Consider the following 27731-nt stretch of genomic DNA (forward strand, 5'->3'; position numbering starts at 1 on the left):
TAGCAACAGTGACAAACCCGGAAGGGAAAGGAAAATAACTTGAAACAAACAAAATCCCTAGAGTGAGTGGCTCTGCAACAAAAGGAGAAGCAGAAACGAGTAAATTATGAGCAAAGCACAAGAAACCAAAAAGCAGATGCGAATGAGCTGTGGACAGCGAGCGGATTGTTAAGAGATTCGCGAAGGTCCATTGTTCCTGCAGTCTTCACAGTAACAGGTTGTGCGGGGATAACTGAGGGATATGAACTGGAACTAGCGTATATACAGAGATTTCTTCAACTCATACACTTAATTTTGCATTTATGCCTCCACCGAAACCTTTAAATGCTCTAAATAACGAAGACGGATAAAAAAAAAACGTTTACCACTTTTTAAACGCTAAAATTACTTATGCGTTTTAACATGCGATTAAGTACTCTTTTGATTTGATTTTTCTTTTTAGATTTCACAAAGTCTGTAAATGGTAGTTAGATAGCAATGACTGTTGCTGTGTTTTTCGGGTGTGCATTTATCGCCTTTGGGCCAGCCTTCGCCCTTTTTATTTTCACTATCGCCAGGGACCCTCTCCGAGTTATCATTCTGATTGCAGGGTGAGTGAACTTCAGCTGTGGTTGTGCGGACTCACATGCGCTGAAAAGAAAAGCCTGTATAAATTGATTTATTGAAGTCGATACGTGTTCAAATGTATTGTCTATGACTACAGTATATGTGATTCTGCTGTATTTGTGAAGTATGGTCCCGGTGTGCTGAAAGAAATAATCTAATTAGCGTGACGCGATCTGATCCTAGAGACAATCAGCAAACGTAATTTTCTTGGTAGCTCGGGGTTACTGCGATTATACTGCTAGAATAGTTAATTGAACAACATAAGTAACTTTATTATAAGTATGTCTGTTACGGACAATCTGAATTTAAAATGACATATTCTTAGTTTCTTTCTCATAACGAGACAATTCATTGTCATGTGGGTTTCCAGACATTCATCACGTGAAACAAAGGCATATGTCTTTAATACAGTTTTGTATCATCTCAAGTAAGAAACGTGTAGTAAACGAGTTATTAGTATATTCGCAAAATAAGATTTTACTACTAGGTACTAGCCAGAATAATTGAAAACCTTTTGGTTTGTATATTATAAATGTTTCGTTTTTTTCGTTATAAATGTCGTTTTCAATTTTCTAGTTCTCCTTTTTGGCTAAATGTAGTACATGGGTAAGAGAAGATCACTTTGGCCATATACATCTTGTATTAGGAATTTGTCTTTTTCGCATACCACAACTTGCACTCCATGAGACACACAGACAGGGAGAGAGAAGCTTGGGGTCAGAGCACAGGGTCAGCCATTTATACAGCACCCATGGAGCAGTTGGGGTTAAGGGCTTTGCCCGGGGGCCCAGCAAAGTAGGATTTCTCTGCCGCCCACAGGATTTGAACCGGCAACCTTCCAGCCACAGGCGCAGATCCTTAGCCACAGAGCCTTGTGTACTATATAGCTTCATTTACTGCAACCTAGTGGGTAGTAGCTAGTTTTAAGTACCATCACAAATGTTTTGCACGTATAATTAATAATAATTGCTTACGCTTATATGGCGCTTTTCTGGACACTCCACTCAAAGTGCTTTACAGGTAATGGGGTCTCCCCTCCACCACCAGCAATGTGCAGCATCCACCTGGATGATGTTTATCATGTATCTACTGAGGTATGGTGACTTTCGGAACTTCATATAGGATCACATTTTCAATTTCAGGATGAACAACTTGTTAAAATGACATCTTATTGCATGTGAATGTCAACCTGTGTCAGTGGGCATTCTGCAGGTTCAACATCAGACATCATTCTTGGCATCACCTGTTGAATCATATAGCTGCACAAGCTAAAAGATCAGGGTTTTTTTAAAAGCTTACTAAAACACTGCCCAGAATAAAAACACTTTTTTAAAAAAAAGTATAAATTTCTTGCAGACTTGATCAAAATATATTTGAAACAAAACAAAGTACTGGCAAAACATGGGCATTACAATTTGAGGTTCGCCCTGCCCTTTGCATTTAAAAAAAACAGCCATGTGCTCATTAGTTGTAAATGGTGTTCCTGTCCCTGGTACAGCCCATATATGATCAGTGGGGTTTACTTCTTGAGACTGGTGAAGCCATGGGGAAGTTGTGATGCCCTGATTTTTTATTCTTTCTGCCTTAAGCAGGGACATCATTTTCTATTAAAAAAAAATACTGTACTCTTTAGACAGATGGCCACTAGCATTGATAGGCAGCAGCCCCTCCAGGAAAATGTTATTGTTTCAAGTAAACGATACCACACCCTTGCAGACCACTGGGTGAATATTTTGTAGTTCAATTGCTGTGCACCTTGGGGGCTGGAATCCATTTGGTATTGTGGCTTTATGATTTCTCCACAAGGAATCCCCATGTTGGGCAATTCTGTAGCTCAGCACAGCCACCATCTATGATCCATTAAAGCCTGTCCTGGATGAAATGCACATTATAACACATACTTTGGTACAGTGGTACAGACTGAACATCTGATGTCTGTTAGAACATGGGAAAGTGTCACCTCCATATTTGCAGCTTCTGGTTTCTCTTCTCATTGCCAGTACGGTCTTTTGCAAAAATATTTAGGGCCATTTTATTGTACCACTCATATGAGACTGCATGCTTCTTTTTTTGGAAGTGTGGCAGTATCCTACTTTTTCAGTGTACTAGTATATGATGTAACTAGCATCGTAGTAGCTGATCACATCCTGTTGGGAAAATTGGCAGGTTTAAGTCGATCAGGAAGAATAATATGATGCAGACCTTTCCCAGTCATAAAACTGTGTGCTGGTCCCTCCCAGTTGTTTAAGGTAGAGCGGTGAATCTTCAGCCCTGTTCCTGGAGAGCTCCAGTCACACAGATTTTGTAGGTCTCCATTAAATCAAAAACTACTAAAGATATGAAACAGTTCCATTGTGAACAGTGAAACAGGTGAGGTAACTATTGTAAAGATCATTTAGGACTAAATTCTAAGTACTATTTAGCACCTAAGGACCAGAGTTCTCTTAATTGATCGCATTACTTGATGGTTAATAAGTATCATCCAGGTGTTGCTAGTCTTTAAAAACAGGTGACCTAAAACAATAACTGGGTATGTACTCTACAGGACCAGGATTTGGGACCCATAATCTAGAGGCTCACCGGGGTTTTTTTCAGTGGTACTATGACTGCAGTTAGCTCAAAGTATAATGTGTTGCTGTTTACTGACAGTAGAGTGATCTAGATCTTGGAAAGCCTATATTTGGAAGAATATGAAAAAATAATTTGCCCATCCAACAATCTGGTCAGTCTTTATTCAGGGTTAACTAGGATTAAGATCTTTAGCACTTTAGGCTGTGGCCTAGTGAATGTGCTGTACTTTGGTCCTTCGGAGCCAAGAGATAAGAAATGTATGGAGGCAGAAGCTAAGCCTAACTTCAGTTATAGCCTGGACTGGATAGACAATATCAGTTTTGTTTTTGAATTTTAGGGGATGTTTTTATCAGTGCATTTGAGAAACAATTTTCTGGAATTGTGCTGTTGTAAAATAAATGAATTTGTCAAACAGGAACATAGAAATGAGATGGGCACTAACCCATCTAATTGTAATTGTGGAACATTTTAGTACCACACCATATGAACATTCTATTATACTAAAAGCTTTTAAGGATTTTGACTTAGATGCAGGTGCCAGAATTTTAGGAACCCCATCTTGTAATTGTAGTGATCTTATATTGTATAAGTGTCTTCTCTCATTTGCATATATTGTTTTCTGTTTTGCAATACAAAATCTGTTTCTCAATTGTGGTAATTAATTACTCAGACTTAAGTTAAATTGTATTGCATTTTTGTTGCTGCTATTCATATTAAATTAATTATAATTAGTCTCTTATTTGTGGCTTTATATAATTTAAAGTGCCTTTGAATTGTAATTTTTTAACACTTTGATCTTATTTAAGTTTTTTTTTGTGGCTGTATATTCACACCATGAAGAGTTTCTCTCAAGGATCATTTTATTGCAGATATGGCCCATAGTGTACAGTGGGTAGGAAAATGAGAGAATGTGTCCTTTGCTGCAATATAAACAGCCTTATAGAGTTTTGAAAACAACTAATACCTTGATGCTTCATGTTTAGACATGTTAAAAGTAGTTGTTCATAACCCTCTGGGTTATTGCATTTTGTGGAGAAATGGAAACACCCTTGTATATTTGTCTTTGATATCACACCTTAATCATGAGTTTACTGTGTTGGCAAAAAAAAGTGCTTTATGCTTCCTGGTAATTCACTTTTAGAGTAGTCTTTCTGGCTGCACTCCACAAAGAAAATGGTATTTCATTCAATTAACCGTTTCCTTTATTCACATTAACATTTTTATTTTATTTATCCCTGATGTGCCTGCTTAGAGATTTTTGGAGTTAGGCTTTGAATTCAGGCATACTTAGTTTACTGTTTTAAGTCCAGACTGATTTTTTTATTATCAATCTTTAATTGATTAAAAGATTAACCTGTCCCTCAAAACCTTACTTTGTTTGCTGCTTTTCGCGTGCAATCCACCTTCAAGTATTAGGTTTGTAGTTTCTAAATTTGTATTTATTCCATTCCTAATTAAACTAAACACAATATGAACCCTAAAGGTTGCATTAATAAATGTATGTACTGAAGGGCCTTCCGAAACACTTTCCTTGTGACTGTCCAGTGTTCTGGTGCACATTTCTACTTATACAGGTCACTAGTAATAATGGCTTTTGTGTTATCATAAGTCTAAATAAAGGTAATATGTTCTCTGACTACTTTCGTTTTGAGTTCCACTTAAAACAGGTCTGGTCTGAGACAGAAGAGCAAGGTCTTCTAGTTTTTGTTTCATCCTGAGATAAACAATTTTGGTCTCAGGATTGACTCATTGTCTAAATTGCCTTAAGTTAGAGCTTTCTTTCTAGCTGCTTAGTCATTGAAGGGTTTAAGTTCTTCTATAAAGCCTCTCCTGGTTGATCACCTCTCCTGTAATTCCACACTGAGTCAAATTGTCACAAATGTTTGTCTGGCTTGTGCATGTTCTGACAAGTATTATAGGTCAGTCTCTTAAGTGTTGCTCAAAAAAAGCTAATACCTTGTAAAGTAGAGTTTTTATTGCTCTGACAGAAATTAATATCTTAATATGGATGAAATGTGAAGCACTATTTGTATTTTCAAGACTGTACTTCTCTTCAGAAAAACAAGCATTGGGACAAAATCAAAACTAAAGATTTTTTTTCAATGCAGAGGACTTTTGTTTCATTCCATTTGTTGTCTATGGATTTTGAATTTGCATTTGCCTTGTGATATGACCTCTTGGCTGCATGAATGCAGCTCTTCTGTTCCAGAATATTACAAGTCTCCTCTCACTGCCTCTCACTTGCTTCTGTCCTGCAGAGCTTTCTTCTGGCTGCTGTCCCTGCTGCTTTCTTCACTGGTGTGGTTTATTGCCATGAAAGCCACTGGTGGCCAGGACTACCAGTTGCAGAGGGGGCTCCTCATTTTTGGGGTGATGTTTTCTGTGATCCTGCAGGAGGTGTTTCGATTTGCCTACTACAAGCTGCTGAGGTGAGTTCAGATTTCTATATTTTTTTCAAGGCATAAAATCCCTGACAGGTCGTTGTTGATGCTGTAAAACCGTCAGATTTGCTAAGCCTGTGGGCTGTCATGTGTTGACACTGGCAAGGTGTCAGTGTTTTTATTACTGTATTTAGGTTTTATAGAGGAAATGCAACCAATGTCACTTTAGTATTCCGGGATGCCAAGAGGTGTTAATCATAATTATTGAATCGTATCAATAAACTTTTCAATCATGTAAAACGTTCGGATACATACTGCCTTGAAATGTACTTATGGCTCTCCATTTTTGTCTTTTTTTAAATATAGGATTTTCATTTTAATTGTAATCTAGAAAATGCCAAGTTGCTTTATTCTTTCCAATGTGAGGATATTAAGTCAGAAGTACTTTATAAAATCTATCCAGTTTGACCAGTCTCTAAAATTTTGCATCCCCTGTTATTCTGTGTACAGGAATTTCAACATAACTGTAATCCATTTGTTCCAGAGCTAGCAAAACTCCAAATTTGTGACAGATTTTCTTTAATGTTTTTACTGATCCACATGCTCCCCATTTTTTTGTCTGCTTCCTTAATCACTCAATTTGAGACATATCTTTGGTCTGTTGTCCCAGACACAATTTCCTCAATTCATACTGCTTTGTTTTTGCTGCTGACATACAGTAAGTATATAATAAAAACAAGAAGCTAAAGCCTTTTGTTAATTTTATCCTGCTTTACAATGAGATGAAATGTGGAATTTAATTGTTTTAAATTTACTAAATATTATCTCAACTAATAATTTGAAGTAGTTCAGGTGGATAGCTGCGTCAGCATGCATAGGCTGCAAAGGAGCAAGTAAAGATTTATTCCATGCTGAAAAGAGACACAACATTTTGGCCGTGGAGCCTTCTTCAGGTGTGAGCTTTCTGAGTGTTATTCTGGGTGGTATCAGAGTCAAAAGAAAAAGTATTACATTTCGGGTGAAATCCTTTAGGAATGATATTATGTCAATGAAATCTGTAAAGGTATAGAAGGTGATTAGAAAGCCTGGTCCTGGAACAGATCGCTGTGAAGAGATGGAAAGCTAGTTTAGTAAGAGAAGGGGGCAAGTGACCCAGGGAAGAAGAGAAGGAATGACAAAGAGATCTAGAAAAAGATTTGGAGGAAGGCATAGTGGGTCGCAGCAGATGTAGGTTGAAGTAGTTCAGGTGGGTAGTTGCGTCAGCACGCATTGGCTGCAAAGGAACAAGTAATAGGTTTATTCCATGCTGAAAAGAGAAGAAATAAAAACGCCTTCTTCAGGTGTGAGCTTTTGAATAATTTGAATGCTATGACCCTGTTAAAGATTAAAGATCTCCAGGCATAAAAAGTCGTTTGAGTTTATTTGAATGCGAAGTGCGGAGCTTTCAGCCTCTGACATTCAAGGAGGACTCCTTCCAAACCCTGTAGTAACAACAGTAAAACTAGAAGTTATAATTTCACTTTGTTGTACAGTGCAAAAGCTATGCAGTTGTACCATCAATGCTGTCAGACATGAACTGGAAAATAAAAAGGTGTTTTTTATATGTATAGTAAAACATTCCAGCAGGCAGCTTATTTATATCACTGTTGATAGTTTGGGAAGAGAAAGGTTATTGTAAGACCTTGTCTCGTTGTCATTAAGCCAGGTAAGTATCCAGCTCCTCATGCACAACATAATTACATAATGTTTAATCAAGCAAGGAAAAAAGTGACATAAGAAATGCAGATAGTTTAAAAATACTCTGGATGTGTGCGATAACACTTGTGCATCTGTCTTGTGGAGTACGTTTTCTGAACAAGAAAAGCAGCTTTTAGAAGGAACTTGACAACTGGTTGTGATCTTTATTACTCCCCATTCCTTCTTTTTTCCATGTATGGTTCTTTTTTCAATGTATGAAATGCAGAGAACAGTCAGCTCAACAAGAGTAAAGAGAGTGACATGTTTTCAGTAATGTCCAATGAGTAATAGATGTTAAGGGATTAAGGGGTATAATCTTAATAATTTATTTTAAAACTATTTACTTTTCAGGATCCCCACATTTATTAATCATTTAATGCCCCTCCAGAATGCAAATGTTTGGAAAACAACTAAATCAGATTGTTATTTGGGGATCCTGACAAGTAAATAGTGCAGGACCATTATTTAATTGTACATTTATAGCCTTAATAGCTCTTTGAAGTGGCCTGTTGGAGTGATTTTCAGCTTGGGGGTGAATAATTATTATAACCACCTGTAGATTTCTGGCATCTTGGCATCTTGAAAAACTAACAGAAGGTAGGGAAGAGACGAGAGACAAAACAGAGCTCCTATGTCAGAAGCTCTTGCAGACTTTTTCATTCCTGAGCACCCATGAAGTGAAACTAATACTATTGAAGGGGGATTTTCTTAGCAACATCTGTTGGTAATAGCCCTTGCTTTGTTAAAGCAGTATTGTTAGTGGAGTATAGATGCCTGGAGCTTTGGGGTGGCAAATTATTGTAACCACTTGTAGATTTCTGTTGCTAAAAGGTCACTTGTCATCTTGAAAAACTAACAGAAGGTAGGAAAGAGATAAAAGCCAAAATAGAGCTCCTATGTCAGAAGCTCTTGCAGACTTTTTCATTCCTGGTCACCCATGAAATGAAACTAATACTATTGAAGGGGGGATTTTCTGAGCAACATCCGTTGGTAGTAGCCCTTGCTTTGTGAAAGCAGTATTGTCAGTAGAGTATAGATGCCTGGAGCACTTTTTAGTGACTGAGGCACAAATTAAATTCCTCTTTATTAGCCTTTCCACTAAATAGAGAAATTAGGAAAGAAAACAGAATCCTTAAACATTGGAATTCCAGAAACATTATTTTAAAAGAGATGCTTTTTTATGCATTATCCTTACAGTTTGAAACCTGTCTCATATGTGTGCCTTACAAAGTGCCATCCATTCAGGGAGTGAGACACCATCATACTTGAAAATGTTTTTTACTGGGGGTCCTTCATAGGCAAGCATGTTCTTCTAAATGACTGTTTTAGATTGAATCCTTTGTACTTTTCTTAATTTATTTGGTAAGATATATGGTAAAAATGCCTTTTTGTAAAAATATTATAGTAAAAATGTAATAAGAGAATATTGTCTTCAATAACAAACCCACAGGAATGACAAATTGCTTTTAATTACTGTATATACAGTTCATTCACCTTGTAATTTTTGAAAATGTATTGTGTTACAGTATGGAATCATTATGTATTTGTGATTTTTTTACCATTGATCAACGCAAAACACTGCATAATGTCAAAATGAAAACAAACATCTGCAAATCCTCATAAATTAAATATAATATAAAAAATAAAATGACAGACTGAATAAGTATTAATAAGTATAAGTCTAAATAGGCTCTGGTGCAACCAATTGTCTTTCAAAGTCATGTAATTAGCTAAATGGGATCCACCACTCTACCCATCCTATTTGAACTGCCGATTTTTTTTAAGACTCAGCTTTCAGAAAACTACTCCTGTACCACTTGGGACTGAGTGAGGCTCCAATTGCTCACCAACATCACTGCAAGCCTGCAGGTTCTAAACCTATCCTAGAGGCACTCTGCCACTTGTGCAATGCAGAGAGTCAAGTAGATGTCATCACCCGGGTACTTCACTTACACGTCTTTACCAGAAATCCATCCATCCATTTTCTAACCGAATTTCCAATTCATGTTGGTGGGGGAACAGGAGCCTATCTCGGCAAGCAGCGAGCACCAGGCAGGGTATATCCTGGATGGGATGCCAGTCCATCGCAGGGCAGACAAGACACAAACACAGACATATAATAATAATAATAATAATAATAATAATTGCTTACACTTATATAGCGCTTTTCTGGACACTCCACTCAAAGCGCTTTACAGGTAATGGGGTCTCCCCTCCACCACCACCAATGTGCAGCATCCACCTGGATGATGCGATGGCAGCCATAGTGCGCCAGAACGCTCACCACACATCAGCTATAAGTGGGGAGGAGAGCAGAGTAATGAAGCCAATTCATAGAGGGGGATTATTAGGAGGCCATGATTGGTAAGGGCCAATGGAAATTTGGCCAGGACGCCGGGGTTACACCCCTGCTCTTTTCGAGAAACACCCCTGGGATTTTTAATGACCACGGAGAGTCAGGACCTCGGTTTTACGTCTCAACCGAAGGATGGCGCCTGTTTACAGAACAGTGTCCCCATCACTATACTGGGGCATTAGGACCCACATGGACCGCAGGGTGAGAGCCCCCTGCTGGCCCCACTAACACCTCTTCCAGCAGCAACCTTAGTTTTTCCCAGGCGGTCTCCCATCCAGGTACTGACCAGGCTCACACCTGCTTAGCTTCAGTGGGTTGCCAGTTGTGAGTTGCAGGTTGATATGGTTGCTGGCAAAGAGTCAGCTTGCAAACCTCAATATGCACACCAGGGCCAGTTGTTATGGATACCAGTTAACGTAACAGTATGTTTTTGGACTCTTGGAGGAAGCGTCCAGAGGAAATCCACGTGAACCAGGGGAGAACATGCAAACTCCACACAGATAGCACTCCAGGTCCAGAATTGAAACCTGGGCTCTAGCGCTGAGAGGCAACAGTGCTAACCAATGTGCCACCATGCTGCCCTTTACTGGAAATTCACATTTTAAAATAATCATGCCGGTAGTATTACAGAGGTTTTTAATATCTATTTCATTCAGCTGCTGTTTAAGGAAACTAATGACTGCTCTGACTACTCAAACTGTTCTGACTGTTGGAATGTGTTCAGACAACTTTTATCTGTTAAAAACTCTTGTGTTTTTTTACCTGCAGAAAAGCCAATGAAGGACTGGCAGCACTCAGTGAAGATGAGCACTCACCTATATCAGTCCAGCAAATGGCTTATGGTATGAAATATGTTTTTTTATTTTCTAATGCATATATATATAAAATATAAAACATAGTCAATAAATGTTCAATATTTTATTTCTGTTTCTGTAAATATCTAGCTTTTGAACTTATTGACTTTAAGAAACAAATGTCTCATTGGAGTTTCCATTACTGTACAAATCCCATAACCTTTGAAAACATTTTTTACAAAAATAATATTGCAACCTAAAATAGTTGTATACATACCCTTTGCAGATTTTGTATACTCAGATCCAATGTTTCTCTGTAAGTTTTGCTTTTTAGAGTTTATTTATGAACATCTTAAATTCACCTGGATTTTTAAGCCGTTGCTGCTACAAGTGTAAGACTGTGTATAGCAGTAATTGTGTACTTTCTTTGCTTCATGTAGCTTGTTCAAACCCAGTGAAATTTGTTTGCATTTTAAGGTATTTACATTTTTAATAGCATCCAGGGGTATGTTTCTGGCAAACTTGTGTGTCTTGAGGTTTTCATTCCAACTTAGTTTTTAATTAGTTCTTGATCATTTAATTATTCGCTTAATTGGACCGTTTGAACAGGTTCTCTCAACTTTTCAGGTTCTATTGCTTTAAATAGACCCAGATCACTCGAGTCCTTCCTGATCAGAATTCAATAACAGAGTCTTATACAATCATGTAAATTTAACAATGATGCCAGTGTTCTGACAACAACAAAAAGTAGTTTTTCACTTAATGTTCCCACTCTTAATAAGCATACTAAAAAGACAGAAAAGAGTATTGTATTTTCATTAAACATTGTAAAAGCAGGCTTTCCAATCCAGGTCCTTGTGACCCAAGTGCCTTGAAGGTTAATTTAAAGAGCCTTTACTATAAATGAGAGTTAGCTATTTGGTCCAGCTGCCTCATTTGGTTGCTAGGAGCTACAATGCCTTGCAGAATTATATACCAATTATCAGACTATACCAATGGTGTCCCATTTTGTCAAATTACTAAATGATGCATATTCAACTGGCTAAGTATGGCTGTATTTAGAGGAGGGGAGTATAACATGGCTCAGTACACTATGGTCTCCTATTTTATGAAATTAAGATATGTGCACATTTTAAACAATATTTTATTTGAAATCTGAATGCTCAAATTGTTGACTGATAAGATTTAGTTAGCTTATAGTAAATGTCAGACAAAATTGAAGAGAAAAAAATGAAATATGTTAATTGGATAAGTATTCAGACCCATGAACTCAATTTGGTGGGAGTACCCTTGGCACCAATTGCAGCCTAAGTCTTTTTGGGTGTTGAATCAAATCAAATCAAAGTTTATTTATCAAATGCACAAAAATGCAGCATGCAGCAGTAGTTGCTGGCAATGAAATGGTTTTTCTGCGAGCTCACAAAAATCACAAAATTAAGGTTACGAAAATAAGGTTACATAATAATAGTAATAATGTAATAGAAATTGAATAAAACTCAATATGAATATTTTGCATGGTGTATGCAATATATTATGTCCAAGTAGTGCAGTATCCTGAATACAATGAAAACTGCACGTCCATATAGCCATTACGGGTGATTTGCTAAAGGAGCTGCAGGTTGGCTGTTTACCAGTCTTATTGCCTGGAGGTAGAAGCTGTTCCGTAGTCTGTTGGACTTTGACTGAACGCTTTGGTACCGTTTACCAGACGACAGGAGGGAAAACAGCTTGTGACTGGGATGACTGGGGTCCTTGAGAATGGACTTGGCCTTCTTAAGGCATCTAGCTGAGTAGATATCCTGGATGTTTGGTAGCTCACAGCCAGTAATGAGCTGCGCTGACTTCACCACCTCTGCAGTACTTTGCGATCCCAGACGGAGCAGTTCCCATACCAGGCAGTGATGCAACCAGTCAGGATGCTCTCAATAGTGCACCTGTAGAAGTTGGCCTGGATATGTGACGGCAAGTCAAACGTCTTTAGCCTGCGGAGAAAGAACAGGTGCTGCCGTGCTGTTTTGACCACGGTGTTGGTGTGGTGGGTCCAGGTTAAGTCCTCTGAGATGTTAACTCCCAGGAACTTAAAACTGCTGACCCTCTCCACCGCAGTCCCATTGATTTAGATAGGTGTGTGATCTCCTCCCTGGTGTTTCCTATAGTCCAAAAGCATCTCCTTAGTCTTACTGATGTTCAGAGAGAGGTTGTTCTGCTGGCACCATGCTGCCAGGGTTTCAACCTCCTCCCTGTACGCAGACTCTTAACCATCTGTGATCAGGCCGACGACTGTTATATTGTCCACAAACTTAATGATGGAGTTTGAGTTATGCCTGGTGACACAATCATGGGTAAATAAGGAGTAGAGGTTAGGGCTAAGCACACAGCCTTGGGGGGCTCCAGTGTTTAGAGTCAGGGTAGAGGATATGTTGGTGCCCACCCTCACCACCTGCAGACGTTCCGTCAAGAAGTCCAGGATCCAATTACAGAGGAAGGCGTTCAGTCCCAGGTCCTGGAGCTTGATGACTATCTTTGAGGGTACTATGGTATTGAATGCTGAGCTGTAATCAACAAACAGCATTCTCACATATGTTCCTCTCTTATCCAGGTGTGAGAGGGCAGTATGGAGGGCAGTGGCAATAGCATCTTCTGTTGACCTGATCTGGCAACACGCAAATTGCAGTGGGTCTAGGGTGTCAGGCAGTGAGGAGGTGATGTATGCTTTGACCGACCACTCGAAGCACTTCATGATAACTAATGTGAGTGCAACAGGGCGGTAGTCATTCAGGCAGCTGACTCTGGGTTTCTTAGGAATAGGGACAATTGTGGTTTTCTTAAAGCAGGAAGGAACTATAGACTGAGCTAAAGAGAGATTGAATATGTCCGAGAAGAATCATAAGAATCATAATCAGAAACTTAACTTGGGTTCGGTCAGAGAAAGGAGTCTTTATTGTGTACACAATGAGCAAACACTTAGCGGGTTAGCAAGAGAAGCTCAAATTACAGTGGGTCTTTCTAGCTTATATATTATATTGTAAGCAGGTTGGGGTGAATCATTATCACTCGTGTTTCTAAGCAACAGAGCGGTAGCAGAAGTACAAGGACAAGAAATAAGGAAAACAAGGTGCTAGTGTTGCATACCAGATGTACCAAGGAGTACTCCCAGAACCTTGAGGCCTTGTGTGACTACTGAACTGCAAACCTTGTAGCTCGCTGAAAACCTTTTAACTCTTTATTACCTCATGAGTAAATCTCTACTAACATTGTACACTGGCTTGATACAATTTGTGCCTAATCTTCTAGGTTTGCCTGTAGTATTTACCTGTATTTTGCACCATCCATTGTTCCATCAAACCTGACAATCTTCCCAGACACTGTGAATGAAAAGCACCCCATTAACATGATGCTGCTACCACCATGCTTTCATGTTGGGAGGGTGTTGACAGGGTGATGCATAATGTTGGATTTGTGCCAGGTGTTGTGTTTGGAATAAAAAGTTCATCTCTGGTCTTCCCACAAAGCTTTCTGCCACATCTGCGGTACCATTTACATTCTTTGTTGCAAATTCTATCAGTAGTGGCTTCTTTCTTGACAAATTCTTGAATTATCGCATACAAACATTTTATCTCCTTATACTTTTCACACTAATTATTTACTTATCGCTCCTCAAAGGGCCATTTAATTACTGCAGATGTCATGAACATTATAGATAACATAAGAAACATTTCTCCTTAGTTCTAAAGCAATGCAATTGTTATGCTGATTTCAAAGTGTGAAGAGTGTGTTCAATAATACTTGCCTTATTGAATTTTTCTTTAATCGTGTGGACAATCCTGCTTTTTTTTAGACAGTGGCATATCACCCTGGAGAAGCGGTTTAGCTGTAACTTTGTAATTTCTTCCAGCAGCTAGTTTCTGAGGACTCCTCTGGGGTTAGCCCTTAGGAGCCTCTGGCACAGTACATATTTGTGCATATTTGTTAAACCTTTATTCTGGCTAAAGTATTTGATGTGGATTTAAAATCTATACATTTGTACATTTCAGAGTCGAGTTTTCCCCTTCTTTTGTCTGATTTAAAGAGATGGTTTTTGATTCATTTTAGTGACTTCTAATTGTTGCATCATAAGCCTCAACTGTTACATCAGTATGACTTTAGAAATAATAGGTCTTGCATAACAAACTTAGATTTATTTCAGATTCAAATAACTGTAGTTATTTAAGCAAGCAACAACAGTAATAGACACAATTGTTAAACTTCCTTATAAAATATTAATTCTCAAATCACAGGCTTCAGGCATTTGGGGAAATGTGTGTATTTTGGACTAAAATTGGTTGATAGAAGGGAGTACAGATAAGGGAAGAATGCTCAGACTCTTGTGATGTAATTAGGTGTGAACCACTGTGATCTAAAATTGGACCACTGTTCTTATAATCTGTCAATGATCTGTATTCTGGTTAAATAAGTAAACTAGTCACATTTGCAGGTGATGCTAAATTAGAACGGTTAACTGTAGAAGCAGTAAAACTTAAAAATAAATTAGAAAATAGACTGCACAACCTGGAAGATTGTTTAATGTAGACAAGTGCAGGGTAATGCATGCACATACAGTAAAAAACTATAAACATAAAATGGACAATTCAGAGCTTAAAAAGGCTACATATGGTTTTAATGTTGACATAACTTTTAAACAACTTGAACCTTTTTAGCTTTGAATGGTGAAGGAATCTGACACAAGTTTTTAAAATTCTCAAAGGCACAGACAGAGTAAACCCTGTGCAGCTCTTCAGTGTCAAAAGTGAAACATGCACTAGTGATCACAAACAGGGGACATGCATTTAAATCTCACAGGAGACACTTATTCAAGTAAAGTATTATGGGAGTATGGAACAAGCTTCCAGTCATGTTGCTGAAGTGGAAATCCTGGTTTCTTTCAAAAAACAATTGGAAGAGATCCTCAATTACTTACAGACAAACGTGATGAATAGATGGGCCAAATGCTCATTTCTCAAGAGCTGAAATAATTCCAGTAGGTTTGGTACAGACAGTTAAGCAATATTTCGCAGCGAAATCAGTAGTGAGGAAATTGTTCTTAACAGCAAAAAAAGACAAGGCTTGATTTACTCTGCAGTAGCATTGTGAGCAAATTTTTATCTAGTATATTCAAGTTAGCTGTTTGACCACAAGGAGTATACACCATAGTGTTTAGTCAATCCCTTAATTATTCTTAATGTATTGGCGGTAGTGATCTATGGCAAAAACTGGACTATGAAGCTTTCCAATGCTTCCTTCTCAGAAAAAAAATAGCATTAACCTCAATGGATTGTGTGTGGTATATTGCATATACCTGGGTCTGCCACTGTGTGGCATATGCATATCTTTATAAACTTAAGGTGTTTTAAAGTTTTTCCTTAGTCTAAATATTTGGTACTTCTAGTTACCCTGTGCTAGACAATACTGGGCCACAGGAAAGAGCCACCTTTCCAGCATAAAGACAGGACAAGGCTCTTGCAGCTGACAGAAATTAATAAAATATATTTTTTGCTACTGTAAGCTGTGTACAATATCCATCTTAATTAAACCTCCTGAACAGTACTTGGCTGTAGTTGATGCCTGTTACCAAGACACAGTCTTATGTGGTGCCTTTTCAAAGGAAATGTAAAAATGGAAATTGTAATAAAAGTAAAACTACTCTACTGTCTTGTGTAACAATTTAGATATGTATCTTTCAAATGCCAGTAACAAGGAAGGGGTCCTATTGCTGTTTGTCAAGTCAGTGGCAGGGCTGAGCCAACATTCAGCTTTCATTGATGGCAGATCCACTATTACGACCCTGTTTATACATGTTTGTCCATTCACTGATCACACATTAGAATGAAAAGAGTCCTATGATAGGCAGCATTTATTGCTTTCCACTTTCTTTATATTGAGCTGCACAATTTGGCATATTTGTGATGCTGTTGTAAATGTGCTTTATAGCTGCCTTCAGTCAACAGTCAATTAATGTATCTGTTTGTTCTCTGATTTTTCCTGACTTCCCTGGCACTGTTCAAAAGAGTTCAGGTTTTAACCCCAGGGTCCCAGCCAAGTTTCACTTGAACATTGTGCAAGCCCAAAGTTGTACGATCAGGCCTCCCTACATTTCTCCTAATCAAATCAAATGAATGATTTCCCAATTCACCTGATCTATTGTGTAGTGGGGCAGCAGCATTAAACACTGCTGCCCTCTAGTGGTGAATTAAGTTAATCCTCTTTTATCTGTGAAGCACTTTGGGATCCTTGGAATTAAATTCTCCTCAGTCAGAACACTGAGAGGAAGTGTCACCAATGTCTTGAACACGTTTTATAGAAATTATTGATAAGGTTGTTTTAGTTTGTTTCTCTTGAAGGGTTCATGCTGTAGTGTTCACATCCAGTGGCAACATTTTTTATACTTTGATCCAATTATCAGTCCAACCAGACATTTCTTGTTTTCAGGACTAAATTTGTGATGCATACCTACATGAATACTTAGTTATTATTTGTTTTTGTCTTGGGAAAGCTTGATCCTCTGACCTACAGCTTTTTAATTCATCAAAAAATTGACGATCCTGAAAATACTGTCTAAATCCTGTCGATTGTTTTTTCTATAGCAAATCTACCTGAAACAAAGAAAATAAATACTCAGACCATTTTCAAACTACAGATTATAAATGATTTATGACCATTTTAATGGTCTGTTATTGCAGTGGGTGCAGTCTTTGTTGTCAAGTGTTTTAATGAATCCAAAGTACATCAAGTGTAGATTCTACTTCTTTTTCCATTTTTGACTGCTTGTAAAGGTAAAACCTGAAATTAAAAAAAATCAATTTGTCTGTCCGTAAGGAATTGAGACTTAAGCATCTAAAATGCAAGAGTGTCACACTTAATTTTTCATTTATAAATTGTTGTTTTTATAACTCATCAAATGTACTCTTATTTAATAACTAGGTAATAAATGACAAAAGTGATGTCTTTAACCTAAGGTTTTATCTTTGTGCACATTCCTTCTATCAACATGTGATGATGACTTTGAAGCTAAGAAATAGCCTAAATGAAGCCAGTTTATCTGAAAGTATCAAAACTACAGTTTTAGTAACAGTTGAAGTGATGTGCTCTTCTTCTGACTGCTTTTACAGTGGCTGGGCTGGGGTTCGGGATCATGAGCGGAGCCTTCTCCATGATCAATATCCTGTCGGACTCTCTAGGGCCGGGGACTGTGGGGATACATGGGGACTCCCAGTACTACTTCATCACTTCAGGTGCGTTGCCTTCCTGAGCTTTTAACGAATCATTCAGCATCAGTAACAGGTTGATCCTTTAAAATGTATTTTTCCCCTACAGAGCCCAAGAGTGATCATGTTCACAACCCATCCCAATGCTTTGCACCTGTTAAAACACCAATTCTGCTGCTTTCAATTCAGATATTTTATGGAATCTGATTTGCAACATGCGTTAGATTTTTTTTTTCTGCAACTAAATTATATTTCAAAATTGTTTATTTCTCTTCCAACATATTGGGGTGCTTTTCAATACTGGACATTTTCTGCCATAACACTGTTATAGTAACTTCGGGTCATTCTCTCGGTCTTTTTCTAGGTCTTTTTCTTCAGTGAAACTGATCTGTTCTTTTCATAATAGTCTGCTGTAATTTTATGTTTGAACTGGGTTTAATCAGGTAAATGGATAAGTCAAAAGGCTCCCAAGAACAACACGAAACGCTCGTTGACTAAATTAATCTGTATCAGTATACATTGTGTGTTAGTTGTTTAACAGTTGCGTTTAATCTTTTCCTTACTTATTGTTTCAGATGCATATGAAGTATTACTGCATAATACCAATAAAAATTATTACTAAACTCACAATAAAACGGCTCTGCCTCCGCTGTAAGGAAAAGTCTTTCTTCATTCTGTCTTGTTCTAGCATTTTAACTTGTAATATTTGTCTTTATGGTATTATAATCAGTACTCCTAAACCAAGACTCAGGTGGTTTTTTAACCACATTTACAGTGGTAGTGCAACTTTCTTAGTATCTTGTTGCTTCCAGAGAAAGTTGTGCATCTAAAGGCTATGTGTGTATTGGTGAGATATAGAAGGTGTAGACAGCAAAATTACTGATGGGTAAAGAAGACCATCCTAAATTGTATAGACATCAGTCATTCCCATGTCTTCACATTTGTTTGTCAAGGTCCTTTCTACATTGTAGGCAGCATGTAAAGCACTTGCACCTCTTAGAGGCACACATTGGTGTGGAGCACATGTGGAATGTTATTACAAATGTTGACCAGCTCCAGCCACCTGCATAGATGTTTATCATGACCTAGTTGGCCCTGAAAGGATCATATCTCTGGCAAATTCTGTGGACAGTAGGTCATGCAGAGGCAGGCATTGTGCAGTTGTCTGTACTGTGAACAGACATGAACAGAGCTGTTTTAGAATGATACACAGTACAGGTTTCACTGAAGGAAACGGTAATTTGGTTCTGCCTGCCATCAATTATGATTTAAACCAAGTAACATACTGGATATCAGATGAAAAAGAATCTACTGTTCCTGTACAAACTTCAAAGGGCAACAGTTTCCTCACACAATTATGTTTACTTTGCTTTGTTTCTGACATTGACACTGGCTTCCTTACATGGTGAAAATCTCTTATTAATGAAAATTACATGTAAGTGTTTGAAGGCGTATTTCATTTGACATTAATGATACTGTACTTGTATGTGTTGGCAAACAGGTTGAAGGAGGAGGGATGGGGAGGGCACATGTGGGTGGCTGGACTTCAGTGAGAAGCTGGGGGAAAGTGAGGAGTTTCAGAGTTTCAGGTTTCAGAGGAGCCGTGTTCAGTAGTGCCCTTGTGCTCTGTCCTCCCCGTAGCCTTCATGACGCTGGCGGTGACCTTGTTGCACACTTTCTGGGGCGTGCTGTTCTTTGACGGCTGCGAGAGGAGAAGGTGGTGGGTCATCGCCCTGGTGGTGGCGCTGCACCTGCTAGTGTCAGGACTGGTAAGACAGCCTCTGGAGGGAGACCAGTGGGGGGATGGTGGATGTTACAGAAACCCAACCAATTTAAAGCACAAGCTGCTATCTTAAAACAGAAGAACAAGTAAAGGTTTATTCCATGCTGAATAGAGAAGAGAAGAAACAATGTTTCAGCTGTGGAGCCTTCTTTAGGTATCTACATGAACTACTTGAACTATCTTAAAACTGAATTGTTTATTTTACTTTTTATTTGTTGCAATACAACCTTCAGAATACCAGTGTTTGGCTCCTTTTTCTTTATGATCATATATTTAGAAATTATTCATCTACTTTTTAAGACCTTAACCCATCTCAGTGTTATACTGTTTTTCTGACTAATGATTTATGGCAGTTTTTTTTTTTATTTTTTAAATTTTAAATGCATCCTTAAATGTTGTATTAATATTAGCCTAAGATAATGCTTTTCAAGGTCTGCCATGTTGGTCTGTCTGTCTGAAGCCTCCTACTTATTCTACTTAAATATTAAGCTAACATTGCAGGAAAGAAAAGCTTTTTTGTTGTAGACTTAGCAATTTGTGATAAAAGAGTGTTTTAAATTAAATCCAGCGCCATCATTCACCCCAGCACAGATTGAGCTCTACAATAACAGGTTGCTGCCGCCATCATGCCACTGTCCATCTCTGAGCTCAGAAGTGCCCGAGCACTGCTATGTGCAGTGCTGTCTGCGAGTCAGGAAGTTAAACGCTGTCCTCTCCATTCATCACTGAACACCCAGCACCTGTGACATGTTAAAAGAGCAGTGGGCTCAAATTTTGGTGGATTAGGGGAAACTGTCCTCACTTTCTCATTCTTCCCATGAGCAGTTGTGGCATTTTCTTAGTTGCGAGTTGAGACATGAAAAACACTGATGGATATAAAAAATGGCAATTCATATTCCTATCCAATTAAAGAACAACATTCTTTAGTGCTTTAATTATTAAAACCAACATTTTATTAGTGGGCTTAAGCTGTGGTGGTGTTATATGGACTCTTCCTTTTTTTTCCAGACATTCCTGAATCCATTTTATGAGGGGAGTCTACCGCCTGCATATATAATCATGGTAGTAATGGGTATATGGGCTTTCTTCTCATCCGGAGGATCTCTTCAGAACATACTGCACGTCTTGTCATGTAAGTCCAGATCTTACATATGTAGAACTGTGACTTAGTATATTTCTGGTCAGTTTTATTTTAAATGGACTGTAGCCATCATTGGATGTATAGTCTGCGTCTGTGAAAACAGTTGAAGATCATCTTCTGCTCTGAGTTTCCCTCAATTCACTTTGTAACATATAGGCATACCCAGCTTTTGTTTTGTGTACTTAATTATCATCCATTTCAGTTATGGAAGAAAAAATGTTTTAATTTACTTTGAACTTTACTGATTTTGCTAGAGTACACCACTGATATTTTACAGAACTGATAAGAAACCTTAACACTACATTATTTATGATTTTACATGTGCTACAGTTGTAGAATGCTGATAGAGTGTGCAAGGAAGGATGCACTGTGGATGGGACGCCAGTCCTTTGCAGGGCACACACACACACTCTCACATGCCTGTCGGGGACAAAGTACAAGTTCACGAAGAAAGCATGTCTTTGTACTGTGGAATGAAATCCACTTAGCCATGGGGAGAACATGCAAACTCAACACAGACAGTGAGGCCAGAGGACAGAATTGAGCTGTGCCATGCCACTGTGTCTCTCCTGATAGAATTCATTGCTAATTAGTACTGTAATCCTGTGCTTGATCTTTTGTTCTTCATCTTCTTCATTGATATGGTAGAGCAATCCGATAGCACCTACTTTTTTGTAATGTATTTATAGTAAACTCATGTAAGACCTGCCTAAACTTTAAACCATCCTTTAGTGTGATTCAAGTCTGCTGTAATAAATCACTGAGTTTCTAGAGATTGTATACGTCTTGTCCTCACAGGAATTTATGATCAGATACATGCAATACAAGTACCTTAAAATAGCTTTGTTTAAAGTGTATCTCCTTAAAATCAAAGTTGATGTGTTTTGTGAAAAATGTGATACTCATATTAATTGTGTGTGTTTTTTCAGGTAGGAAAAATGGCGTGGATTCACAAGTAACTTCTTAAGTCAAACACATTGTCATTTCTGGCCAAGTGATCATAACGAGACTTCCAGGTTTTGTCAGAATACTTTGGAAGAATAAATTATACGGGAGGCTCCAGCAGTGTATGGGCAGCAATATGGGCACAATATTCCATTGTCCCTTACAAACCTGTCTGAAGAATTATTCTACAGGGAACTGAGTAATACTGTAACATATGTAAATGGACTAAGTAGTTTTTTATGTCTCTGTTGACCAGTAAGTGTAACTAAGAACTTGTGCAGTGTGAACGTGAGGTTCAAAAACACAAGGGATCAGTTTTTTAACCATTTTGATTTATATTCTCTGTTTTTTGTTTCTTGATTTTTGTTTCTGGAATAGGTCTGTGCAACATGTACTAAAATATAAAAGCCAAGCCCTAATATCTTTATTCTGAGAACAGATTTTATTAAAATTTTAGTTGTTAAAAATGCTATACAGCGGCATAATTGCTTCATTGTAATTTTTCTAATTAGTATTAACTAGTATGATTTCAGTTTAAGCAAAAAATTTTCCTGTAGAGGAGCTAGGTGGCATACTGCCAGGGATAACTTCCTAATACTGCTGTTCTGTTTTTAAAGGCCTAATTTCAAATCTTGCTGCTGTCACTGGTATGCTCCATTTAGTGTTTTTGAAGATCTGTATTTAGTAGTTTTTCTGGACTCTTGGGTTATGCAAAGCAGCCCCTGAATTTTGAATCATGATTCTTTTGATAAAGTTTAACATCTCCCGTAAAGAGTAGGACATATTGTCAGCTATGCTTCCCTTTTACATATGTGACATTAGATTCTGGCTACTGGAACAATTATGTTGAGGTACATCACTCAAGAGTGCAATAGTGTCTCACCTAGGGGCTGAACCCACAACTGTCCAAAGCCCTATTCACTACTCCACACTGCTGCAGTTCTGTTTTATATAGATATAACTTTCTTTACCTCCCACATGAGTCGCGAAAGAGGGTAAGATGCAGTGTCACATTATCTGTAATATTTCTGCCAGCCATGCAAATTCAACAAGTACTTTGAAATTTTGATCAAGGTTAATGAAAGATAAAGCTTTACAAAACACTCTTTGTATCTTTGGGATAGGAATAAGAACCTATCAGAAAAATGCACTGCCACCCTGAAAACCTTTTTTTTTCCCCCAAGACAACGTATTTGAAAATGTAGTAGTTTTAACAGGCTTCTGCTTAAATACTGTACATTACCTTTAATTGTCATTCAACTAGTTAACTTATTCTGGTGCAATGATAAAAAGGTTGCTCAGATTACTTATTTCTTTGCACATTGTAATTTGTAGTGTCGTGTTATCAGAAATGCATCAGAGTGGATAATTATGAATCCTATAGACTTTACTTGATACTTGTAATTGTCTCCATATGTTTAATGTCATTTGCCAAGATCATTAATTTGGGTTTTTGAAGACTCACGTTTATACCTACTTTTGTTTTTTTATTACAGTATTTTTGTCTCACACTATTTTTTCAAAACCAGATTTTCAAAATGGGCTTAAAAGACTTTTGTTTTTTTAGGGTGATTTTGTTTGTTTATGGTGATGAAAGTAGTTTCTGAAAATACATAGAAAATGTTTATGGATACACATCCTCAACCCTAAATGTATGATCTTTGTATTATCTGCAGACTTTATAGTTACAAGGCTGCTTTGATTTTACTTCTGCTCTTTATAATTAGTTTTTGTTGTTAAAATCTTGAAGGAAGTCCAAAGGAATGTTCAAATAAATACTGCTCCTTTCAGTCCATACATATGGCAAAAAAACATGCATGAAACCCCCCAAACATCACTAGCAAACCTTTGGCAATCAGTTAGGAACATTTGTACTCTTAAGATGCTAACAAATAAAACAATTGTGTTTTGAATTATTTTTTTTAATGGAAGTATTAAAACTTTGATCTTAAGGATAACCACGAGGTGGCGCTGTTCGTTGATTATTGGAAATCTGAGCTCTGAAGGACATCCAAGCCTTAGACAGATGCTACCTTAGCCTTGAAATCAAGAATATTTCAAGTTTTTTTGTGGTAAAGAATGAATAATCATTTTGAGAAACAGTAAAGAATGTCCCCAACAACATCACCACGTGTCTTGGTTACAGATTTTTTTTTAATATTCAAATTATATAAGTCATGCACATTTAAAATCATAACAAAATTACATTAGTGGTTAAGATTGGTATTTCATTTTCTGTTGTCAAAAACCTAATTTTTGTACAAGCAGGTTTGTTAGAGAAATAAACATTTCAATCATGTAGAAGTTTTGGTGGAACCACTGCAGTTTTGGGAGAACTTATAAAAAATGAACACCAAAGAAGCTTCTGTTGCTATATATGGTTGTCAGTAAGTAGCAAAGCTCCTTTTGTAATACACTGAAAAGCAGCCAAAGATGAAAAATAGTGCTGACAGTGTGTCAGCTCAATACATTTCAGAAAATAGCTCCCTGTTGTAATTCTCAAAAGTGGCTTCTCTTGAGAGCAGATTTGGAAGTTGAGTGTTTTGTGATTATGTATAAAGTGTGTCAAGGCAGCTGACACTGGAAAGGGGTACGGTTGATGTCCAGCAAAGCAATACAATAAAGATTACAGTGTTATTTTAGGGGCAGGTAAGATGACATCGGCTGCCTGCACGTGTAATATTGTTTGAAGAGACAAAGCTCCCTCTTCACTGTAGCTGGAAGTCTGGCTCTGCAGAAAGTTGTTTAAGGTAAAGATGTGAAAGCAGCTGTGGAAATAAGTGTCTATTCAGGCTGGTTTCTGGTTTGGTTGGACAAACCCTTTGATTTAATTGTGGTTGTGTGAGCTTTTATTAAGCTGTGTGAGTCTTTGAGTCAAAGTTTTTTTAATAATTCTTTGAACAATACAAATTCTCAGGTCGGTTCTTTAAACAGATATACAGGCTCAGAGGTAACCTGACTTTAAGCTTGTACAGAGAAAAAGTTGGTTCTGCTTTTCTACTACTTTTAGACCTTTTTACATAATGTACGCAGTATTAGCAGGAACATCTGCAATGTTATCTCTCTGGTTATGGTTGTATTATTTGCAACCTTTTCTTTCCTGATAATAGGCAGATTAACTATTATTATAGTTTTAAAATTAAAAAAATCTTCCAGATAATTTTACCCCCACCTTCCCGTCTCCTTAGTATTCATAATACTTGTGTTTGTCCAGTTTCTAACACACTGCTCTTCAGTGTTTCTTTAGTCCACGTAATGTGATCCGTTGATTCATTTGAATTGTAAACCTTCAGAGTCCAGAGAGAATAAGAGGAGGGATATTCTGCACTAGTTTTCTCTGAAATGGCTAATAAATTAAGCTTACAGCATTGCAGAACAATTTCAACACCTAACTGCACCATATACAGTATAAAGCCGATGAAATTAAATTGGCTCCAAGCTAACAATTTAACGGGTGCACTCTTAACAATGGAACAGGGAAACACAGCAGTGTACTACATATGGATTATGTATGCAAGATTATTTTTGTAAGTAGCAGAAATATCCCAGAAATACTTTCTTCTGCTGTTTTCTTGTTTTGGCTTCTCAGTAGTTTATAGCATTATTTTTAATTTGGTGCTTTAATTTCAAATGCATTTTGTTAAGAATTGTTAATTAAAATGAGTAAGGTTAAAAAGTTTATACACAAGAGCCCAAGTTGAATAATACCACTGCATTTAACAGTGTATAAAATGTGCCAAGAATATGGGATTAAAGGTCCAGGTCACAGAAACAAGTAATCTCTTGAATTTTGTAATAATAATAAACACATTGTACAGTTTACAGTATGTATTTGATTGTCATATTTGTTTGTTTTTTTTGGAAATGGTCCTAGAATTTGTTCCTTATATGTAGTTTTTCATTCATATTTCCTTCTTGGACTTCGTGCAAAGATTTACATTCAGCTCTAATGATAAATTTAATGCTGACAGCTGGTATCCAACCTCATAACTCTTAAACTTATTACCATTAATGACAATATTATATGATACATAATGTAAATAAACTGTTACTCTTTAATAAATATGTGGCATTTTTCCTGTAACACCTTCTTAATCTTTTTAAGGTTACTTAACCTTAAAACCTTTTAAAAGTAATACAAGTAAACATTCAAGTAAATTAAAGCATCCAAATTGTGATCATTAGCGATTACATCATTATATTCAGTTTAATAAACAATTTTATGACTTATCATGTACTTATCAGTTGTTACAAATGAACATTTCACAAAAGTTGAGAATTTGGAAATAATAGAAACATTCACAAATGTACAAAAATAAAATTGTAATGGATTATGCAATTTGACACTGTTAAAAATATGCATTTAATAAAACATTTTAACAATATGTTGCTTAAGCTAGCTTTAAATTCCCCTGAATTTGTTTTTTGTTCAGTTGTTATATAGCAAATTGGATATATTAATTGGTATTGTGTAGTTTTAGATTGATATCCATTCCCATGTTACAGAATTATTTATTCTGATGTAATCTTGACCTTGAGACCTTTTTCTTCTTATGAAATGTTTGATTCCTACTTCTTATGCTTTCTGGGATCAAGTGGATTTCTAAGTATTACTTTGGAGTGAAAACATTAATTCTTCTGGAAATGCCAGCAACATTTCAAAGTATGACACACTCTTCCAGTAAAATTAAATCCATGGGGTATTAGTCACTTTCGAGGAATAACAGGCCAAAACTAGAATAACTGGAATATATCTATATTGAATGCATATTGTATTATTTTCTTTTGGGAGTCTAGAAACTATTAAACTTTTTTAGAAGCCCAAATACAGATTTAAATTCAATATTCATTTTTTTTCAAATTGCTTATCTGTAGAAATTGTCTGCTTCTACAGATGAGGGCAAGAGAAGCAAATTTATTCTGATCAAGGTCTTATAGGCAAAGACATTGATTACCATAAATTTGCTGTCGGTTTGCTATAACAAAATGTATAGTGGTGTTAACTTTAATTCTGTTGTGACACATGGCATTTTGAAGTGCAGCAGTGGAAAAACTTCATTTGAATATCTTCTCTATTGTAAGAGGTAAAAGTGGCTTTTCAGTGCTGTTTGTATATCCAGAGCACATTTTTTTAATGTGATCATGGTTGAAAATGCCAATCAAGCTGAAGACAGTACAGGTATGGATATCATACAATTTAAAACATTTTTTTGATGTTACTGAGATCACATTTTTGTAACTGCAATAAATCCAAAGGTTATTATTGGGGAAATTATTAATTTTGTTGCTACTTTATTGACATTCATAACATGAATGTCACATAACATAAGTGTATTGCTGTACAGTCAGATTGCCATCAATCACTGCATGTGGTTCACAGAACAGGAGTTCAGTAGGGACGAGACACTCCTGCCCAACCCATTCCTCTTGGACCTCTCCATTGACTTTTGTGGTAGGCATATCATTTTACTGACCTGCACTACAATCGCAGAATCCCATGACATTTGTCAACTTAAGACCTCGAGTCATGGCTAAAGAGACCTTGACTCCACAGCTGGCAAGTCTATCTGGAGTGACGCTTATACCATCTCATTCTGTCGCTTGATGGAACTTGGTGAGTACTGGGCTCCTGCTTGGTCCTCCTCCTTGTTGAGATGCTGATGTGCTTATTGGTGCGACCCAGAGTTTGTGATGCAGTGGAACTGACAGCCCAAAAACAATCAAAAATGGGCGGCATGATGATGCACCAGTCTTTGTGAGGTGTGCCTTGTGGTTTTCTAGATCGGTGCCTGGCATTGTGAATGGACTGCATTTGGCTGAAACATCTGGCCAGGATAGAAATTGCTAACCATGTAAAATACCCTAGACAGTAGGGCAACACTGCTCTGCCTTAGCCTAGCCTCCAACATCACTCCAACAACACTGGCATGAAGACATTGTTCTCTTCATAAGCAGGACATATTGGTTACCTTCTGTGTTTTTCTGACTTTGAACAGGTCAGACCATTTCATCTCCTGTGAGAAGGTCAGAGCTCATGTAGCAATTACTCATGTGTGTCATGGTCACAGTTATACAAAATGATGTCAATTTTTTTTAATACACAAAATTGTTTGTTCTTCTAAAATCTGACATGCTTAGGGAAACGTTTCTTATGATGCTCAACATTTTTATTTTCA

General features: G+C 37.3%; 1 protein-coding gene across 1 annotated transcript; it reads left to right on the plus strand.

Annotated features, from left to right (window-relative positions):
• LOC148673333 (gamma-secretase subunit APH-1A-like) lies at positions 1-25375 on the plus strand. Its single transcript, XM_088629697.1, has 7 exons — positions 1-590; positions 5436-5606; positions 10420-10493; positions 17591-17713; positions 19328-19455; positions 20478-20601; positions 21540-25375. The coding sequence occupies exons 1-7, from the start codon at positions 478-480 to the stop codon at positions 21575-21577; spliced, it is 771 nt and encodes a 256-aa protein (XP_088485823.1). The 5' UTR covers positions 1-477; the 3' UTR covers positions 21578-25375.
• Positions 25376-27731: the final 2356 nt, after the last annotated feature.

The sequence above is a fragment of the Lepisosteus platostomus genome, chromosome 4 (assembly GCF_059453375.1).
Source record: "Lepisosteus platostomus isolate fLepPlt1 chromosome 4, fLepPlt1.hap1, whole genome shotgun sequence".
Lineage (NCBI taxonomy): Eukaryota > Metazoa > Chordata > Actinopteri > Semionotiformes > Lepisosteidae > Lepisosteus > Lepisosteus platostomus.